General features: G+C 40.3%; 1 protein-coding gene across 1 annotated transcript in view; it reads left to right on the forward strand.

The window, feature by feature from the left end:
- Window positions 1–21,310, forward strand: part of LOC131787104 (E3 ubiquitin-protein ligase HERC2) — a 44,234-nt gene continuing 22,924 nt past the window's right edge. The window contains 36 exon segments of the mRNA XM_066161750.1: window positions 1–264; window positions 2,398–3,209; window positions 3,927–4,209; window positions 4,892–5,062; window positions 5,674–5,874; window positions 6,046–6,200; window positions 6,871–7,016; window positions 7,354–7,467; window positions 7,771–7,942; window positions 8,751–9,024; window positions 9,384–9,587; window positions 10,493–10,718; window positions 11,189–11,593; window positions 11,975–12,135; window positions 12,137–12,212; window positions 12,215–12,351; window positions 12,353–12,502; window positions 12,762–12,798; window positions 13,201–13,216; window positions 13,218–13,290; window positions 13,725–13,790; window positions 13,792–13,943; window positions 14,309–14,562; window positions 15,044–15,228; window positions 15,488–15,592; window positions 15,594–15,835; window positions 16,144–16,318; window positions 16,706–16,842; window positions 17,205–17,384; window positions 17,386–17,707; window positions 17,802–17,988; window positions 18,500–18,703; window positions 19,047–19,252; window positions 19,750–19,903; window positions 20,375–20,595; window positions 21,007–21,228. Of these exon segments, the coding sequence (XP_066017847.1) occupies window positions 184–264; window positions 2,398–3,209; window positions 3,927–4,209; window positions 4,892–5,062; window positions 5,674–5,874; window positions 6,046–6,200; window positions 6,871–7,016; window positions 7,354–7,467; window positions 7,771–7,942; window positions 8,751–9,024; window positions 9,384–9,587; window positions 10,493–10,718; window positions 11,189–11,593; window positions 11,975–12,135; window positions 12,137–12,212; window positions 12,215–12,351; window positions 12,353–12,502; window positions 12,762–12,798; window positions 13,201–13,216; window positions 13,218–13,290; window positions 13,725–13,790; window positions 13,792–13,943; window positions 14,309–14,562; window positions 15,044–15,228; window positions 15,488–15,592; window positions 15,594–15,835; window positions 16,144–16,318; window positions 16,706–16,842; window positions 17,205–17,384; window positions 17,386–17,707; window positions 17,802–17,988; window positions 18,500–18,703; window positions 19,047–19,252; window positions 19,750–19,903; window positions 20,375–20,595; window positions 21,007–21,228 (6,906 nt within the window). The 5' untranslated portion in view covers window positions 1–183.

Consider the following 21,310-nt stretch of genomic DNA (forward strand, 5'->3'; position numbering starts at 1 on the left):
CACACGCTTTTTACGTGTGCTGAATTGCGGCCAAAGTTTACTGTACATATCGAAAGCTTGATTGTTCCGCATTATGCCTTAAAAACGAGACGCTACTCTTTCGGCTAAGAGATGCTGCACGCTCCACCTCGATATCTTCATCCTCCGAAGTAATTATTGGTGAAATTTTACAAGGTCTGAAAGATGCCCAATCTAACAAACCCGGTGTCTTGTTTGCGACCTCAGCCAAGGCTGGGTGCGAAGTGGTTGAAAACTGACATACAGGTAAGATTTAAACAGGTGGTGGGTTAACTCATGGCAAGATTATATCAGAAGGGAAGGGTAAATAGTTCTTCGAACCGGTGCTGACTTCAAATTTTCTTGGCACGAGCCTCACCTTCATTTTTGTGGGAAGCAATATATGTAAATCGATCAGTTCTTTCTCTCGCCGCGCCTGCGTTTTAAACTTTATTTCAAAATCCTTCAGTGTATATCTTAGTTTTAGATTCATCAGTACCTCTTTTTGACTCATACTGGGCAATTAAAGTTCAAGATTTATTCCATCTTTACCAATTCACTCCTAATACAGTACATGTATGCATGTTTTGAAATTTGAACTGATTTCAAGCCGCAAACGCTATTTTGTTATCAATTTGTTACCGTCGCTAAGCTGTTATTTATTTGTACTCATACCCGGCAATAATTCGCTTTCTTATTTCTATCATTATATCGCAAATTATATTCTTTGCCAGGTTTCATGATATAGCCTTTAATCAAATTAACTGAAACCATGATTTGAAGTGTATCTCCAAAATCGATACTTGTGAGAGTATTGCAGGTGTGATGTTTACTTGCTAAACGCTTCGCTGAAGGTCGTTACAAAGTTGTTTAACGACTATGTTCGAGGGTTGATATGCACCTGTGAAATACACTTGTTAAGCAGAGTAATGCTTTTATTACTTGGAATAACATGAGTACATACAGGTGGATGGAAATGTGTACTTTTTTCTGTGGTTGAAACATATTTTACAGAGGATTTTGTTCAGAAAGAACTGCTCAGTATTTTCACCCTATTTATATGGATTAGGAAGAACCTGGTTGAATGTTAACCCTTCTCGGTGGTTTTCCAACCAGCCCTTACACAAAGCATTCCTCTAAACCCTTTTACTCCAAGGAGGGACCAACAAGAAATTTATCTGTACAATATCCAAAAGCAGCAAGACAATGAGGAGGAAAATATCAATTAGAGGTTACACTTGATTTAAGGGGAAATTCTCAGAGCTAAAACGATAAGCAACCATGAGGGATGGTACAGAGAACAAAAAAGATCTGGATCTTGGGAGGGAAAGGATTAAATACAAAACAATATCTTGACTACCTCATTTATGAGGCATATCACACCTACTCCATATGAAAATTGATATAGCAAAGGTGTTTATCCTGCATCTGTTAACCCTTTAACTCCCATGAGTGACCAGGACAGAATTTCTCCTTACAACATCTCTACAATATCAATCAGATTAGTGATGAGAATAAAGAAAAAGATCAATTAAGGGATAATGAGTTGATCCAATACTAAATTCTCTGAAATAACATTATAAGAATGGTATGGTTGACAGTAAGGAGAATTACAAGTTTGATCTGAGTATTAAAAGAGTTAAATCTTTGAGTAGACAGGCTACAATTTGCCCCTTATATTGTCATTCCATTTTTTGAACAGCTAGACATCTCAATATTCAAATACAACATAGATACATGTAGGGTGACCCAGTGCATGAACAAAATGCCCTATCAATGAATGAATTTTCTCCTAAGAGAATTGGAATGTTTCTGAATAAACAGATCCCCAAAAATTCTGGGTAAATGAGTTCTTAAAATTCACACAAAGAAATTAGATTGTCTAATCAGTATGTTTGGTCAAATTTCAGCCTGAGATCTCTCCAAATTCAGTTTGAAGTGGATTGTTGTTCTCAAACTAGTAGAAATCATTTGCCAATTTCCTTCTTCAGACAACTCATATTGCTTTGGCAGTAATCCTCTTTAGCTTGTATGTTTTGTTTTCTTAATAGAGGTCATGCAATGGTACTTTATGATACTTCAGGGAACTGCTTTTTTTTCAGATTTCATCCAGTGCATAATTTGTAGGCATAATTTCCTTAATACATAAGTAGGAATTCCTTTGAGAGCCCCCTTAGGAAAACAACTGGTATGAGCTAAAGAGGTCATTTGTTTGGTTGCATGTATCTTTCTAAAGTTTACTGTACAATGAAACCTTATTTAGATGCAATCATAGGGGTATCATTTCAGTTGAACAATTGAAAAAATAATGCAGGTTGGCCACAACTATCTTCAGTCTATAATTGCAAGAATTTTCATTGTGTAGAGTTAAAGTAAACATAATGTTTTCAAACTTTTCAGACTGCCTTCTTGCCTGATGGTTTAAAAAAGCTATGGAATGAGCTAGTTAAAGATGGAGAAATTGTGAGGATGGCATCTGATGTAAAGATGAACTGTGATGGCATTCCTGCTCAGAAAGGAGAAACAGGCAAATTTTATTGTGGTCGTTGTATTCTTAAATGTACTTGCTGTGAGGGTCAATGTGGCCCTGACAAAGGTTGTAACTGTGAGCCTTGCCAGAAATTGGACCAGGAAGACAGGGAGCAAAAAGAAGAGGAGGAGAGAGCCCCTCCTGCAGCAGGTCCCTTGATGGACTCGTGGACCTGGGGAGAGCAACCAAACACTGAACAATTAAAAGAAGTACTACAAGGACTTGTCTTTGATCAAAGAATGCTTGCAAGCCAAGCTGCAGGAACAACATTGTCAGCAATGAGACTTCAGCAGCGTTTAGCTGTGTTAGGGCGTTATTTTATCGCTCTTTCGAGAGAGCAAGCATCCAATGCAATGAAGACCAGTATTAAAAAGGGTGTGAAGAAGGAGAAACAAGAAACTGGTAAAAAGAGGAAGAAACGGGGCAGTGCTGATACAGAACAGGCTTCACTGGGCCTCGCTAGAATTGGTGCCAGGGCAGCGTTGTCATTTGCATTTGCTTTTCTACGTCGTGCCTGGCGATCAGGTGAAGATGCAGACTTGTGTCGTGAGCTTCTTGATGAAGCATTAGAGGCTTTGCAGTGTCTTCCAGAAGCAACTTTGTTTGATGAAGCTTCCGTGTCTCCTGTTTGGTTAGAAGTGGTCGAACGGGCAACAAAGTTTTTACGATCAGTCGTGGCTGGGTGAGTGTCAGGGTACAATGATGACTTAATCTATGGTTAAGTGATAATACATGGAGGTGTCTTGGATGTGATAACTTGTATGGCTTGTTCTGAAGTACTTCTTCACAATCCCCATTGTAATTATTACTGAGTGCTGGTGCAGACAAACCCAGATTATCCAGACACTTGAGGATCAGGCTAAACAGTTCAGTTAACCCTTTAACTCCCAGATCAAATTTGTAGTTCTCCTTACTGTCAATCATATAATTCTTATTATATTAGTTCAGAGAACTTAGTATTGGATCAACTAATTATCCCCAAATTGATATTTTTCTTTATTCATATCTCTTGTCTGGTTAATATTGTATTGGTATTGTAAGGAGAAATTCTGTCTTGGTCACTCATGGGAGTTGAAGGGTTAAATTGGGGATGATTAGTCAATCCAGTACTAAATTCTCTTGGCTAACATTATAAGAAATGTATGGTTGTCAGTAAGGAGAATGGTAAATTTGATCTGGGAGTTAATGGGTTGATTGGTACTTGATGAAAAGTTTGCTTTCTCAAAATCAACAGTTAAAAACTGAAACCACAAATGTATGATAACTGATAGATTTTGGTGAGAACAAAAGTCTGAATTTGTTTGCATGAACCTCCCATTCAATGGGTGAGACTTGAGTGCTCAAATACTTAAAAGTTTGATCAGTATGCAATCTTACAACATACTGTTTGTCTCATTAGGAAAGGAAATGAAGACAGAGTATACTGCAAACCTCTTGATTCTGTTCCTGTATCCGATCAACATGTGGCTCTGGGGATCCTTTTAGAACTTGGTGTACAGCGAGGCACCCTACAGCACATGTTGGAAGTCATCTTGTTGCTGTTGGAGCTGTGGGATAGTGGACAAGATAATGACACCGACTCTTGTTTCACATCAGCTCCTTTAATTCATTTATTGAGACGGTTTGAGGAAGTAACAGGTGCTTCTCATAAGGCACTGGAACCAAATAAGTTGGCAGAAGAGGTAGATTTCCATTCTCTTCAGGATCTTATGAAACTTACCCCACTTGCAACCATACTTGTATTTTTGTGAGCAGCTTACACAACTGAGAACACCTCTGCTTATTGAGGTTACATGTACTCTTGTGTTAAAAAAAGGTCACTGACAATTAACTGAAAACTGATAAAATTTCTTGCATAAATGTTTCATGTTGTCAGGATGCTGTTTTATACATATTTAAAACATTTTGAAAAATTTTCACACATCAACTTATTAACAAATGGATTCCGTGCTGCTGTGGGTCTGTTTCGTTATTGATCAAAGATGACTGATGTCAAAATGTGGCAAGGATATTGATACATTTACATACATAAATGGCATGTATGTGTGGACAGAAAAGTGGCACTGCATTTGATGTCGTCTGAAATCAGTCTTTTACTGTACAGACCCACTGCAACATGAAATCTGTTTGTTTTATATAATAAAATAGCAAATGTTGTCAGTGGTGACATAATCTTTGCATCAGTCCTCCAATTTATACATGTAAATACATGTAATAGCCAATACAAATGTGTTGATAATTCAGCTTATCAATTTAATCGTATTGCATACTCTACAGTACTTATGCAACCAATTCTCTTCTTGACTTATCATTTTTTAATTTTATTTATATATTCTTGTTTATTTTGACTTGTACATGTACTAGGTTATGTCATCCAGTGTACCCAAAGTGAGCCCAACTGAGTCATTCTTACGCTACCTGGCTCTTCCTGAAGACGAAGCAGAGTTTGTTGAGCTGCAGCATTGTGCTGTTGTATTGGTATCACACTTGGATAGGTTGGCTGCTCCGTATCTGCCACTTTCTTCAAATCAAAAGGTACACAAAGTGCCTCAATGTTCCTCTTTACCAGTTTTATTCCAAATAGTATTTTCAAATTGCTTAAGTCTTTAACTCCCAAGATCTGATTGTTAATTCTCCCCTCTAGATGCTACATATTTCCTTGTAAATTAGTTACAAGAATTTGGTGTTTTAATAGATCCAGATGACATCTTCTACCTGATATGTCTGAGTATTCCTATTACCTGCTTTCTGGATTATGTAGGGAGATTATGGGGAGATGTTACATGTTAATCACTTCTGAGAGTGAAAGGGACTTAATTCACTTTGTTTGTCTCCCAAAACTTAGGGACAGTGTTTTAGTTAATTTCAAGAATGGTGACTTCAAAATTGATAACATTACCTTTTTTTTGTCCTTTGTACAAATTTGATGCTTGAATGATACAAACACAAAGTTGAGAGTTCTACTGTATGTTGAATGACTTGGAAACCTGCAGAAAATCAGCCCTTTTTTGCCTGAAGATCCTTAGTGGCACACATCTCCCCTTCCTTAGTGCCAAGTCTAAATGGATGTCAAAGAAGGCAAATACATATAATTTATGTTGACTCAAATCATGTAAGTGATGATGTGTTGTAATGAATTTGTTTAGACTCCCAGTATTGGCCTTGTTCAAGAAGTCTTAGGATGGGGCTGGCTATCATGGGGAAATGCTGGTCACACCTTGGGTCCTACAACCTTGGGTAGCCTTGTGGAAATTGGAATAGCTCAGATCTGTTGTGCTGAAAAGTGTTTTCTTGCAGTTACCAAAACTGGCAAGGTTTACACTTGTCTGTACACTACAGAGGGACAGGTGAGAGAAACTGAAAAAAATAGGCTTTTAATCACTGTTACTACATGTTATAAGTGTCAGTTTCCTGCATTCACAGTAAAAATTATTTACACAGTCACTGTTATCATTTTTGATGATTTCTGTTTTATTAATCTTACAATGTTGGAAATTTATTCTAATTTATTCTTATAGGGTCCAGTGCTTATTGAATCTCTTGCTCACAAGTGTGAAGTAATCAAAATTGCAACAAATCCGGAATGTAAACATTTTATGGCTCTGAGCAGAGAGGGTGAAGTCTACTCCTGGGGATCTGGGGATGGTGGCAAGTTAGGTCATGGAGACAATAAGTATGACATACATTGTGCATCTTTATTCTTTCAACTCCATTGATAAATGATTATAACTTTTGATGATTTTGAACACAAGGGTGGTCACTTGCTTTTAGTACAGATGTCAGAGGCAAATGCTTCCAAAATGCTTTTAACCCTTTAACTCCCAGAAGTGATTAAAATGTAACTTCTCCCAATAATATCCATACATTATCCAGCAAACAGGTAATGAGAATACTCAAAGAAGTGTAGAAGTTGTCACCTTGATCTAAAACCAAATTCTTGTAACTAAATTACAAGGAAATGTGTAGAAGCTAGAGAGGAGAATAAACAATTGGATCTTGGGAGTAAAAGGGTTAAGAATTTTGAACAAAAGCTTGTTTTTTTGCTTGAAAATATAAGTAAATAAGAAGGTACTTAGTCTAAGAAAACCTTGACCTGCAACAGTATGCTTGGTTCAGTTCACTGCCCTTCTCTGTCTCATTACCCTTTGAGATGTGCTGTGAAAGCACTGGAAACATGTTGATTAAATTCAATGATAATGCTAAGAACTATAATTAAAAAGATCTTCTTACTGGTTTTTCTCACCACAGAAGTAGAGTAATAATTTCTTCTGTAGCTTTACGATTTGGGAGAATCATATAATTTTGATATTTACAGTACCTTGTTAATGTTCCTTTGGTGTTAGTTTCTATGACGAGCCAACCCTGATCACTGGTCTTGCTGGCAAGCAAGTCATCCAGATTGCTTGCGGAAGTAGTCACAGTGCCGCTGTAACATCTGAAGGAGAGCTCTACACTTGGGGCCGAGGCAACTATGGAAGGCTAGGGCACGGTAATAATAAAATTGAAATAATCGAGTACTTTGTGTGTTCGTCTGGGTGTGAATGACATTCAGGATAATCCAGTGTTGTATCTGTTTGAAACAGAAAATGGCTGTGGGGTAGTAAGGAGGGCAATAAACAGTTGTCCAGTTGACACTACAACTGTTCAAGATAGAAACAATGTTTTATTCAGGAGCTTATGATCTCACAGAATACGTTGTATGTTAGAATGACTTCCAAAACGTCAAATTAGCACTCACAAGTGTTTACTTAAAAACTGTACCTTTGCATTTTCAATATTTAAATTCTTTTTTTCCATCCCAAATTTGTTTTTATCTTTGCTTTTAGGAAGTAGCGAAGACCACCTTGTTCCTGTGTTGGTAAATGGTTTACGTGGATACCACATCATAGATGTTGCCTGTGGGAGTGGTGATGCACACAGCTTAGCTGTAGCTGATGACGGTGGGTGTATTGGTATTCTTCACTGGTACTTTCTAGAACTAGTTCATTCAAAGCCTGTATTATCATAAACAAACTTCTTGAATTTTCTGAAATATCCTTTTGTCTCTGAAGATTTGTGCCATAATTTGCCAGGAACTCTAGTTTACTCAATGATGCAAACGTCGTCAGTTCATATGATACTGAGAGCGTTACAGTGAACTCATTTTGTGTAATGTACATTAATTATTATTAATGCTACCTTAACCAACAATGGCTGTACAGACTAAAGTTAATTACATAGAAATGCGTATTTTCTGCTTTCAGGCACTGTTTGGTCTTGGGGAGACGGAGACTATGGTAAACTTGGGCACGGAGGAAGTGATGGTTACAAAGCCCCTAAAGTTATTGACAAATTGCAGAGTTTTGGTGTGGTGCGGGTATTCTGTGGATCACAGTTTTCAGTAGCACTCACACGAGATGGACAGCTGTTGGCTTGGTAATTTTTTTAATCTTCATATGTTTGTAGTGTTTCCATTTCATTCATTTTAGTTTTATGACATATTTGCATTCCTGTTATCACCAATTTAAGATTACACTGTATATAATAATTTCGTCAGCAGGTAAAATTCTGCAATTTGTCGTATGCAGCAGAGTGACTGAAATGTGTACACACAGGACATATATTACCCTCCAAGTGAATTCTCTTAGTAGGGTGGAATGAGATACACGTAAACACGCTGTCCAAATTCATGTGTTTAACTCAGGTTCAGATATGAAGTTTTGTGAAGGAGGTTTGCGTCAAAGTGTCCTGAAAGTCACGCGCGCGTGACATGATCGATCCTTGCTTTGTTGTTTGGCCTGTTATTGTTGCTTTAATTTGTCTTATGTTATGATTTCTTCATTTGGATACCAGAAGTAGTGATTGGCAATAGACTTGGTTACCCTGAATTGCTTTTATTTCCCTCTTAGTTTTAATTACTATGCCTTATAATTTGGCATCGGCAGGTATTTCCACGATGTCGTCTTCCTTCAACGTTGCAAACCGAGAACCGGCAAAGCTTCCTCCCCTTTTCTTCCTCCACGACAAGTTTCTGAGCGTTGTGTTACATGTTTCGTCATTTTTTATGATCTATAACTTTATCAACAATGGTTCGAGAATTACTACAGTTACTGTAAAAGTAAGACTTGTTAGTTACTGTGGAAGACGTGCTTGCAGTTTAAAAGATTTGCACAGCTTGTCTATGTGCAAAATGATAATCATGGTTCAGATGTAATCATTATTCACCTGGATATGTATCTTACAGGGGCAAAGGGGATGGAAGTCGCCTTGGTCATGTGACAGAGGATCACGTGCGCTATCCAAAAGTCATTGAAGCATTTTGTGGAAAGAAGATAATCGATTTTGCTGTTGGCTCAGTCCACTGCCTGGCAGTGACGGAAGACGGTGAAGTGTACAGCTGGGGATGGAATGAACAGGGACAATTGGGTGACACCTCCTGCATGAACAAAGCTGAGCCTACTCTCATATCATCCTTAGCTGGCAAGGAGATCACAGGGGTGGCTTGTGGTCCTGCACAGGTAGGCGATTTCCATCAACATGTTGACTCATTAATTATTCCACTTCTAGGAATAACTTTGTAACGAACTGTAGGCACCCACTGCGAAATTTAAGACACGAATTATGGAGAAAATTGTCTACGGATGACAGATCAGCCATATATTTCAGGAGTGTATTTATTTTAGTCGTTTTAATTTTGTACTTTTTATTAGTCTGTGTCCCCTAATTAGAATGAGTTTCTCCCAGGCTACATGGTTGGACTCTTAAATAAAGTGTTTATTATCATCATTATTGTAAGAAAATTCCCTTGGAAGGACAGTTTATATTTTTGTCTCCTATAAGGTACTGAGTTCCGTGTGCATTTTTCTCTACTTATCAGAGTTTTGCTTGGTCATCCGCTGGACACTGGAATGTAGGGCTGCGTCTTCCTTTCTGCCTTGATGTATGTAAGAAGACATTCGAATACTTGGATGCACTGCTAAGACGTGTAAGTGAAGACCTGACAGGCGCCCTCGACTGGCCCCCTCCCCCACAGGAGAAAGAATGCATTGCTGTTGCGACATTGAATTTATTGAGACTTCAGGTGAGTTTTGGTTATTAGTCATTTAGAAGATTACCGTTTATACTAAAGTTCGGATACAACATGCGCTGTCATTGGTTGAAAGAGCATGCGCTATAAGAGTATAGAGCATAGAGCATAGAGCTGAGCTAAAGCTGTCACGCCATCTGCTAAAGTGTACTATGTCCGACCTTTTCCGGGACTTCTCTCTAGCCTTTTTTCGTTAATTGAAAGTGAACAAATTTCGAAACAAGCGAGCCAGCAAGTAGCAACAGAAGAACCAAGCAAAGGTTTGTAAACATGCCAGGCGCCTCAATTAACGTTATTATAACGCGAGCAGAGACGAAAATCCTCAAAGAGAAAACAAAGTGGATAGTCCTTTACAACAGAACAGAGCACAGTCAAGGCCTCTCTATATGTTAATGAATATCTATTCAACAGATATATTCCATGTTACCGTGTCTCTGTTCAGTTATTGACCACATGTGATGTCAAAATGTGGTAAGAACAACGAAAAAAAGTGGCACGCGAGGCGATGCAGATTGTGTCACTGAATAAGTGTTCTTTCCACATTTTGACTCTTAAGTGGTCAATTACTGAACAGACCCATGGCAATATGGAATCCATTATTTTTGCATGAAAAAATAGCAGGATGTTGTTGATGGAGACGTCATTTATGCGTCTGCCTTTCATTAAATCGTTGGTAAGAAGCATTGAAAGTGCACGCATAATTCAGCTTATCGTATAATCAATAATTGATGATAGTTATTTAACCTTGTTTTTGTTGTATCATTGGAGAACAGAAATACAATTAGAATTCAGAAATACGGTGCAACAGTCGCATTACTCATTAACTGTCCATCGGACATCGTAACGACTTTCAAGGAATTTTCATTTTTTGATCCTCCCCTCCTTTATTTTGAACTCAGCTTCACGCCGCCATCACGGGAAATGTAGATGCTGATGATTTAGGGCTGGGAGTAGGGAGTAAGCTGCTGCAGTCATTAAAGCAACAAGTAGTGTCACTGGCCAGCAACAAAGGAGTGCTCAAGACTGTACAGGCAGCAGCTCAAGGAGCTCTGAGCAATGGATGGGTTCTGTTGTTGCCCACGCCAGAGGAAAGAGCGAGGGCTTTGACAGAGCTCTTGATTGAAAGTGAGTGGTTCAAATTAGCCACCTTTTGCCTTTGATAATGGTCTTCTTTTAGAGTAGATTGCTGTCGGAAAAAGATCAGATATAAGTACCATTTGATACCTACTATGAAACGAATAAGTATCCACCCCCCCTTCTCCCTCCCCCCCCCCCTAACTCCTCCTCCTTTACTACCCCCTGGATTTCCTGACGGAATAATTACATGTATCTTAATCAGCGAAGATGTGCGTAGCAAAACCGTTTCTTGGTTTTCTTTACGAAGTTCTTGTCTACTCTACCAGGGTAAAACGTTCTGTAGATTCATAACATTCATGGATCATACAATGAAGAAAATGTATCGGTTACACCTGGAAACAAAAGAATTAAATGTAATAAAAATATTGGAAACATTAGTGCGGTGCAATTTTATTAATATACACTGCTTACTGCGAGTAGTAACTTATTTCCTGTTTGTTTTGGACAAACATCTTCAGCTTGTGACAAGCCGACCTCTTCACCAGCTGGGAAGAAGTTCATGTTGGATCTTTTAATCAAGAGTTTGATGGCAGAGGGGAGCCTTGAGTCGGCTCTGGAGACAACTATTGACAGTGAAATTAAAGGTGGCGCTGGGGAGAATGACAAAGAGAAAACAACAGAAAGCAAAGATAAAATTGCTGATGTTCCTCTTCTTCATCTGGCCCAGCATCTGCTGAAGACATCATCAGCACAGGTGCTGGGTGAATTTCAACAATTGTTTCTGAAGCCACCAAAGTTACAGTGGCCTTACACCCCTCCGCCCCGACCCATGACAGTAGAGCTACTACTCAAGTTACAGAGGCTTCTTATCGGGAGCTTTTTCTTGTATCATGAGGATGAACGACCCTGGTATTTGGTGAAAGGTAATTGTAGCCTGATGTTTTGGTGTAGTTTTGGCAAGTGAAATGCTCAGGATCTGAAATTACTTTGTGTAGAACTGTGCCCATTCAAAGCAAAGCCTGTAAGCTACAGGGCAAGGTTAGCTGTCAAGTGCAAAAGATTACAGACCAATTCTGTGTGGGAGATTGTGGCGTTCCCACATTTTTAGGAACAAGGAAGACTTGAAAATGTTCATAAATGATGGGATTTCCCTCCCGATAGCGGCCTCGTTCTCTTTACTATGATAAAGTTTGTATGATTCATACATTAGAACGATATGCCCTTCCTATGGTCTGGGGATTCTTTCTAATTCTTTGATTGATAACAATACTCCGGTGACTTAATTTCAAACTACTTTCTTGCAGGTGAGGAGGAGAGACCTTCAGTACTAAGCAACCAAGGTGCCGCATTACTTCTTCACAAGTCTGCTACCTTGCTTTGCTCCCATGCTGGTGAGATCCTTCAGGTAGCCTCATACATGGCAGGCAATGGCCCAAGCCATTTCGTAGTCTCTCCCAAAATATTGGCAACGAGAGATGACACAGGTGAGTTTTACTGCCCTGTAATTTTGACGCTCGATGGTTCTTCTACAAACTTGCATGCCAAGGTCATGGACTCGTCCAGAAACTGTACACGGGTGGCAGGTCGGGTGGTCTGTTGGACTTGTTGGACAAGGTTTAACAGGCTCGCTTCCCGGTGCCTTACAGAAAGAGGACGAGGAGGGACCTTAGCATGGCCGGGAGGGAGTCGGCAGTCCCACTCCAGCTCGGCGGAAAGCTGATGGTGATGTCACTTTTATTAGGCCGGAAGATTTAGACAATCATAACAAAGATGGCGGACTTTGGGTTGTTATTCATGGCAAAGTTTATGATCTTCAAGATTTTAAGGATCAGGTATGTTTGTTTGACTTACGAAGCCACAGTTTCATGGGTAATAGCAGGTCGGGTTTGTAGTAGGTGACGACATACATGTAGCACGTATGTTTGAGTTTGCTCGTAGATTTTATCTTTCTGTGCATTCACGTAAATAAGCAGAGAAAGGATCTTTTCTCTCAAACTGGTCACCGAAGACTGCGTGTTGTGTGGTGTCAGGTTATGTTCATTCTGTTATTACGTTTTGTGAGTTTATTATGACAGTGTGTTACCGTTTTAGGCACCCTGCGGGAAAGAACTGCTGCAATCTTATGCAGGTTAGGAACTGTACGGTGATAATCCTATAGAAGAGTCCCTTGAGAGAGCCTTCAATTATAGTGTGTTTATGGCGAGTGAACAACTATTATTTCATTAGATTAAATTTGAAGGAAAAAAAGGCTAGAGAGAGTTTTGCATTTGCCATTGAGACTAGCCCATGAGCCAGACGAGATTGGGAGGTACAATAACGCTTAAAATTACGTTGACAGTCTCGACTCGAAACTATTGAGAACTATTTATTCTAAGGAAGCACAACAACAGCCCTAGAGCGGTAGTGTTCCCCCATATCTATAAGCTAGTTCCTTAATTCTTGCTATTTCGGCTAAGCAGTCAAACCATGTAGGTCTGACTTCGCTTGATAATGGTGATTAATAGGACTTTATAATAAATTTTGTATCCAGCTGCTGATGCAACTAAATTTTGAGGAGACTAAACATTCTGTCGAGGCAAGGGAAATGATGCAAGCATTCTTTGTTGGTATTTTTGTGGAGGTAATTAACCGCTTATATATAATTCAAGTTTTTGTTTACCATATGAATGTTGTATTGAGGTCGAAGTAGAAACGTGCTCTTTTTCGCTATCGGGGTTCCTGTTTTCAGACCACGCAAAAGTTGTGATTTCACGTGGCTGTTTTGCCTAGAGCGATCAAACACACATGCGGAGCTATTGTTCTGCAGAAAAAACACATTTTCTCTCTTGAAGTCCCGGGTCTCCAGGACACCAAATAGAAGGACAGGTAAACTGGTCGAAGCTGTGCAAACCGATCAACAAATGAGGACCAAGTCCTAAAAAGCACTTAACCACAGATACAACAAATAGTTGGAGAATGAACTAATAAACGCGTCTCAAACGAGCATGGTTTTGTTATTTCTACTAGCCAAAGATAAAAAATGGATATGATACTGTGTTCTCATCTCTGTTGCAGCCTGATCAAGAGCTAGCGCTGGACAGTGCGTTGTCTGTGTCGTCGCCTTTGATTGACTGTGAGCGTTACGTTGGGTCTCTTACTGGGTCTTTACGCCTGTCATCTGGCACACAGCAATCCTGTTAGTGCAGTAGAAGAGGAAAATGAGAGATGGCTGGCCTCTGATTTCTTCTCGGGTGGAATGGCGGCGTCAGCTGAACTAGGTGGCAATGTTGGAAGGTAAATTTCGACAACAGTCTTAGTCTTCAGTGGATTATTGTCGCAATCTAATTCATTCTCTATCTTGCGTGATACTTGGGGTTCAAAATTCTGAGAAATAAACTATACGTTTTTAAAAGAACTGACAAACTTCGTGCAGGTTCCAGTCATACGTTTTGTCTGTCGATTTGGAATACTTGAATCAAAAAGTGAAATAACAACGTGTCTGATGGGAAGTAGAAATCCAATTTATTAAGATGAAACAAGCTCAATTGATCAACAACTAATCCACCTCCGCTGAAATTAGTTTTCTCTGAGGCTGTGAGCAGAGGAAGAACTCCTAAAAAGATGAGTTATTTTAAGTTTAATCCGCCTTTTTCTTCCAGGAAAGAAAAGGAGTCTTCAGAAGACAAGCAGGAACCTTTTACGCGTCAAATATCAAATAGTGATCCGGCCAAACCTTTCCTGCAGTCTCTCACTTCAGCAAGTTAGAAGATGGAACAGCTGAAATTCCTTGCTGCCGTTGAACGATTTTGTAAGCAGAAGCGTTTTATATTGCCAGTTGAATTCCCAGCTGATCACCCGGTAGAGAAAGTGGGAAGAATGTTGATGGCTTGCCTCTTAAAACACCAAGAGCTTGGTAAGTTTTCATGAAGTTGGGTCACCGTATCATTCAGCAAGTTAATACAAACACTCGAGGTAAATCAGTAATCGAAACGTGGAGATGAAGAAATGACCTGACTTGAAGGAACGAACAAAACGAAGAGCTAGCGGGCAAATGATAGCACGGGGAAATGGAGTATCAGAAGGGTTGACGAACGGAGAATTAGACACTTACTGCTTTATCACAGTTGTGGAGCAGATGGGAGGGGGAAATCGTCGTTGTAGTTGCTTTATTTTTTATTATTTTTTTTTGATTATTTATATTTTTACCCTTTTTTGTTGTTGTTTTTGTTTTTCTTTTTTTTGTTAAAACGTTTTCTTGTGCCAACGACCAAGCAAAGGACGCAAAAGGGATATGCGCCTGGCGTAGTGCACGCCGAATGATCCAGAAGACATTTCCTTTGGGCATCAAACCTACGTTGTTAAATTTCACACAATTTTGTGCTTTGTTTTGCCAGGTAATGCAGCTTTAAGCATCATAGAGGGTGAGAGTTCCTCTCCACCCTCACCTCAATCATCATCAGGTCAAGACATAGCCTCTGGTCCTCCACAGAGCCATCTACACACTCACCTGTTGTTACGGTGCCAAGACCTGTCGCTGAAGTCCTTAAATTGTGTATCGACCAAGTGCGCCCTTGTTAGGGTAAGCTTCACCACTTTGCTGTTTCACAGGGTCTTTTGAGACGTTATGAGCGTACAGTGAAAACCGTGAGCGTCGTTTCCAACTTTAAACCACCATTATCACTATCGTCGTTACTTGCAGTAGATTTTGTTTTGTTTGTTTTGTTTTGTTTTGTTTTGGGGGGGGGAGGGGAGGGGTCGCATGTTAAAACTATTAATATTAATTTGCTGTTTAGTGGCTTCATAGTCATAGTTTCGTAATTGTTCCAACTGTCTTCAAGGCAAGACAAGAATCATCTCGCTCTTATGAGGAAGTCTGATCCCCAGCCCTGGAGAGATGCCAGTTCATTTTCACTGATCTACACCCTGCCATGTCCAGTGAGGTGTGCACCACTTTCTCGTCTCAGGATACGGAGCACTCGGCCTAGGTGGGCTAGGATTGTGCAACAAATGATTAAAGAAAAGACGTCGGAGAGAAAAGATGAACCTGTCGTGAGCGAAGGAGGAGATTTTGTCCGTTCAGATGAGGATCATTTTGAAGAAAAAGCTTTGAAAGAGAAAGAGAATTTGGAACAGAAGGCAAAACAGAAAGTATGTGGAGATAGTTTCACAGCGGCTCATTTGTCCTTGTAATAAATCAAAGAGGACACTTGCAAGGTGTTGTCTCTCGCCTCATTATTGTGTCGAGAGAGCCTCAAGATGAGGATAGAGCATGTATTTTATCGCTGTAGCGTATTTGTTTGAGTTCCCAGCGAAACAATTAAGGACGATAATTTTTGTGGAAGATCTTTTTGAATAGATAAGAATGGCTTCTTCCGTATCATGCAATAAATTCGTTGTGGTCCATAGAACTGCTAATAACATTCATCAGTTTACATTTTTCAAACTGAGGTACAGTAGTGTTGTTGACGTCTTTGTGTTCATTGGTTTCACGCAGATTTGACCACACCGCCCTCAATACGTCGTTGACCCGTGCGCGCAAGGTAAAGTGGCTCCGTGAGCGAATGATCGGTTCGTCTACGGAGACTTTGTTGATGAACCGCATAAAGGAGTTTATTCTTCACGATGAGCCAATAGATGTGGAGAAGCTGCGCAAATGTCTTCATAGACAGGTTTGTCATTGTCAGCTATAAGTGTTGTAGAGAGGTGCTTTATAAGCATTCTCAGATTGTTCGGAGAACAGATGAGGAGGCTTAAATTTCCGCCTATGTTCTTCAATAGCGCCAAATGTTGCTCAAAGCCCCGAAGTGATTATAAACGTGTTTGAAAGTAACCTCTTACGTGCACTTCAATAACTAACGACGTTAAACTTATTGCGTTTCAACGAGATCTTTCCTTGTTGGCCACTTAGGGTGGGCAGAGACAGTAGAATAATGGTCTTTGTAATGGCTTCATAGGGACCTTCATAGATGTAATGGGATTTTACATCATGATTATTTTGGCCTTTGCTGAAGAGGGTGTTAAAAAACTGTAATGACGATTTGTTGTCACATTCACAGATGGAGAGGGGCCAGCGCAGATTAGAAGGAGCAGAAACACTGCTGTCTCTTGTATCCAAAGAATATTTCATCCCTTCTGTTCGATACTCAATCTTGTGCGGATGGCAAGGTCTCCTGTCCACTCACACGCAAGCGCAGTAAGTATAGATTAGCTAAGCTATAGCTGAAGGTATGACGTTTTTGCCAGTTTGAAACGTAATGTTAGAAGAACACAGTTCTATTTCTTTTGAAACCCGTAATGTCCCTGCAAAAAAAGTCAGACTTTCCTTCCCACAGAAGATATCATCATCAATGTCTGACAGAAAATGGGTTTATGTTGATATATATAGTTGTACGTAAGGGAGCTAGCTAAACATTGTTTGGACTTTTGTCTTAGCGAGTCTCGAACTTATGCGTGACGTTTAGATAATTCTCTCCCCTTCTCGCCCTATACTAAAACTTTCCTACAATAAGACTTCATTATAGCATGCGCGGTCCACGTGTTGTTACTATCTTGCAGCAATTCCGTTCCTCACTGCCTAGCTGATGTCGGTCTCATCCAGCCATATGATCGCGTTATTTTAGAAACAGCTTTCCGTAGAATTAACAGTTGGGCCATCAAAACTTTGCGGGAAGCGATCATCTATGCCAATGACACCTTTAAGAAAGCTGAAGCAAGTCCTAACACTACCCAGACGATTTTCACGGTGGTCTGTCTTTAGGGCTTTGCCGGTAGCACGGTTTCTTCTGGCAACCTTGGGTATCCTGACCGCAGAACACAACGCGAGTGACATGAGTCTGATATTGAACTCAGGTGCTGTTGGTCTGGCGCAAACCATTATGCGCTTAGCAGGGCCTTGTGAAGCTACCGGAGAAGAGGACGCTAGTCTGGCTGCTATCATTGATGAGGCGAAGGCAGCAAAGAAGACCCCCATCCTACCAATGACAGGACCGGATATGGCGAAGAGAATGAAGATAGGAACAAGGGTGGTGAGAGGCCCAGATTGGAAGTGGGGTGATCAGGTTGGGTTTTTGTTTGTGTATCTTCTGCAAATTTTTGTTACTTAAGAGCTGTTATTTTTGAGTAAGCAAAGCAACTTACACATGTTTTCATTAGGATGGACCTCCGCCAAGCGAGGGCCGTGTTATAGGAGAGCTGGGAGAGGATGGCTGGGTGCGCATTCAATGGGACACCGGTAGTACCAATTCCTACCGAATGGGCAAAGAAGGAAAGTTTGACTTGAAGCTAGCAGGGCCCCCTCCTGCCCCAGAGAGCAGTGAAGAAGAGGAAGAGGAAATTAAAGGTAAATAGAATGCATCGTGAACTATTTCCTCAAGATGATATAAAAAGCAAACAGGCAAGCAAGCGAGCGAGAAAACAGGCACGTAGGCAGGTAAACAGGCCGTCGGACGGACGGACAGACGGACGGAATGTCAAGTGGGTAGGCTGGCTTAGACCCCTATACCCAGACAGACAGACAAGTAGACAGACGCCGTAAAGAATTTCTAAAGCTGACTTTTTTTTCAAGCGTTAGCCTTTCGTTAGAGCGAATTACGAAGGGCTAAAGAAACTTTAGCTCTACAAAATATTTACTGTGGCCAGTTAACGTTATCAACTCAGTTAATTAAACTTAAACCAAATTATCTTTTTATGCCCTACTGACGTAGCACCACAGTTGCTTTAGAAACCTTCCCCCTTTAGACATACAGACGGACAGATAGGCAAACTTTAAAATCGGCGTCGGGAAGTTTTAATTTGAGTTGCAGAACGTTTTGGTACTCGTGTTGCCAATTGTGTTGTTGTTGTCGTTTCAGATGCTTCAAAGAAAGAGAAGACAGAAATCCAGTCCACCCATCCTACTGCTTTAATTCGCCACTCTTGCGTTTGTTTATTACAAGCCCTAGCAATAGGCTGTGGTCTCCATGCCAACAGCTTACAGGTCGAGAGTGTCAGAACAGTCAGCAGTCTTCTGCATAATCTCCTTGATGCAGGCACAAGCGTAGGCACATCAACAAGTGGTAAGAACCTTCAATGGGATTCAGATAGACGAGTTGTTTGCTTTTACTGGATGTATTAAATGCAATGTAAGGCTTTTCATGGTAGTTTTTGCGACTTATACACTGTGTTTAGTTAGGTTGAGGCTGACGGCTAAACTAAAATTAGCGAAACATTTCCTACTTTTGATTGAATTGTTTAGTACATTTTCCTCCATTTCATTTGTTCAAATGTCAACTCGAACATTTTTTTGAGTAGTATTCAAAGGGAAGCTTGATAGAATCGTATTTGGCTTCCCGAGTTTAACTAAGTAATTGTTGATGAAGTATACTGACATCTCATTTTTTAAACTTTTCCCGCGTAAAGGTCAAAGTGATGATATTTTGGTTGCACAGCAACATAGAGATTGGGCCAAGCTTGGTTTTATACGGGGTATTGCAGTATCACCTGTCATGTGCTGTTCCCTCAGTACCCCCCAGTGGGTGTCTCTTCTCCTCAGGGTGGTGAAGGGATCGCTGCCTGATGGAGACTTACCTCCTTCTAATGTGTCTGCCGCCCCTCTGCCCCGTCAGGTAATGTCTTCATGAAAGCGGTTTGATACGCTTTTAAGTCAATTTTCACGGGCTAATTGGGTTATGCACAGGGAACGCGACCCCCAGATATCTGGGATACACTTTATTTCAACTCTAATGCGGTTAATGCGAATTTTCATATGTGACTCGCTGGTGATTTTTAAGGTGGTGCAGCTACTGAGCAACAGCAACATCAATAACTTATTTTGTAACTTGGATTTAGATTTTTGGTTCAGCATAAGGAGTGTATCACTTGCCCTAAGTAACCGTAGGAGACTAAAAAAAAAAAAGGGTTGTCATGTGTGAAAAACAGGACAGCCACAAGTATATTGTGGAAATATTCGAAAGTAAGATTTGTGTACAAGCACGATTTATGTATCATCATTTCGAGAACAGAGACCTAATTCCTCATTTTGAAGCTAATACCATCTTAAGCTATGGTTTCTGAATTTAGTTAAGTGTCGTTTTTGATGTTTACTTCATTCCTGTTACGGTAGATCTTGGCTTTGCGTTTGTTAAGAGCTGTTTTACCCTCGTGGGATGTGACTAAAGCATCGTGCAGAATGTCAGAAGTGGTGGCTAGACTTTTCGCTCTACTTGGAAAAGTATTGATGACTTGCCATGGAAGCCTACCGGTCCAAACACCAACTGGTATTAGAAACGTTTCATTTATGGGCGGAGGAATATTCAGAGTATCCGTACTTGAATTTCTTTCAATTGTCTTAACTGTATCATTCTACTTCTCATACTTCCTTTCTTTCTCTTTCTCTTTTTTTCCTTTTTTTTTTTTTTTTTTTTTCAATTCTGACTTGCTCTACCTACATCTTTTCAAGGCTATTTTAACCTTAAGGGTTTGAACTCTATGATTATAAATGATTTCCACATAAATGCCTGTGGTTTGAGAGAATACTTCAATTTTGGGAGGGCACATTACTAAGAGAGTCTCGTCATTTTTATGCACAGACATCTCTTGAGACTAAATAAAGCACTTATGTCCAAAGTATAGGTGAAAGTGATTTTTTCTCTAGGTACTGAGAATAAAAGCGTACCATGGAAAATTTACCTTTGGTCTTAGGTTAGAGCAAACGTGACACAGTTCTTCTAATTGTTTTTGACCTGAAGGAGAAAAAAGTCGTCGAAGTAGACGCAAGCCAAGAATCCCAGCCTCAGTGTCGGCCACTTATAGCAGCACTGTTGCAGAGGAGTTACTCGCCCTCCTACGGAAGCTTCATACTCTTGAGGCCTGGAATCCACTTGTTAATGAGTTCATAAGCGCTCAATTGAAGAGTATTGTTACTATGGTAACGTTGGCTGAGCCAGTTCAAGAAGATGGAGAGACACAGGTAGGTCCTTTTGGCAGTTGGATTGACGGTGGATCAGTCAGTCAGTCAGACAGACAGCCAGTCTGTGAGCTATCGCTTCTTCGGTCTGTTGCACGGTCAGTCAGCCAGAAGTTAATCAATTTGTCTGTCAATCAGTCGGTAAGATCTTCGATCAGTCAGTTATTCTCTTACTCAGTCAGACAGTCAATTAGTTGGTAATACGTTTGGTAGGTCAGACAGTCAGTACGTCGGTCTTTCTCTCGGTCAGTCGGTTGATTAATCAGACAATTTTTCAATAAGTCGGTCTCTCTCTCAGTAGTCAGTCCGTCGATACAAAAGCTGGGTTGGAATTGTTCCAGCTGTAAGGCTTACATTGCTGCACTTACCGTTTCCATCTTTTGTTATAATGAAGTATCTTGTCCATTCACTTAGGAACTAGAGGGCTCTTCACCACAGTCTATTGACCAGGGCCCAGTAATGGCCGTGTTAGCAGTTATTGGTGGCGTGGATAACAGGCCTAGATTGGGAGGACTGGTGCATCACAAGGAGTGGGGACTGGGAACAGTGTGTAAGATCGCTCCGAATGGAAAAGTGACCCTACAATGTGAAGGCCAACAGAAAGCAAGAATATGCTCGATATCACAAGTCAAACCGGTAATAACCTACATGCTTTCACATCATTCTTCTTTTTCACATAGAAAAGGAACTTAACAAAAGTGTCGCTCTCGAATTTGGT

The sequence above is a fragment of the Pocillopora verrucosa genome, chromosome 14 (genome assembly GCF_036669915.1).
Source record: "Pocillopora verrucosa isolate sample1 chromosome 14, ASM3666991v2, whole genome shotgun sequence".
In the NCBI taxonomy this organism is placed as follows: domain Eukaryota; kingdom Metazoa; phylum Cnidaria; class Anthozoa; order Scleractinia; family Pocilloporidae; genus Pocillopora; species Pocillopora verrucosa.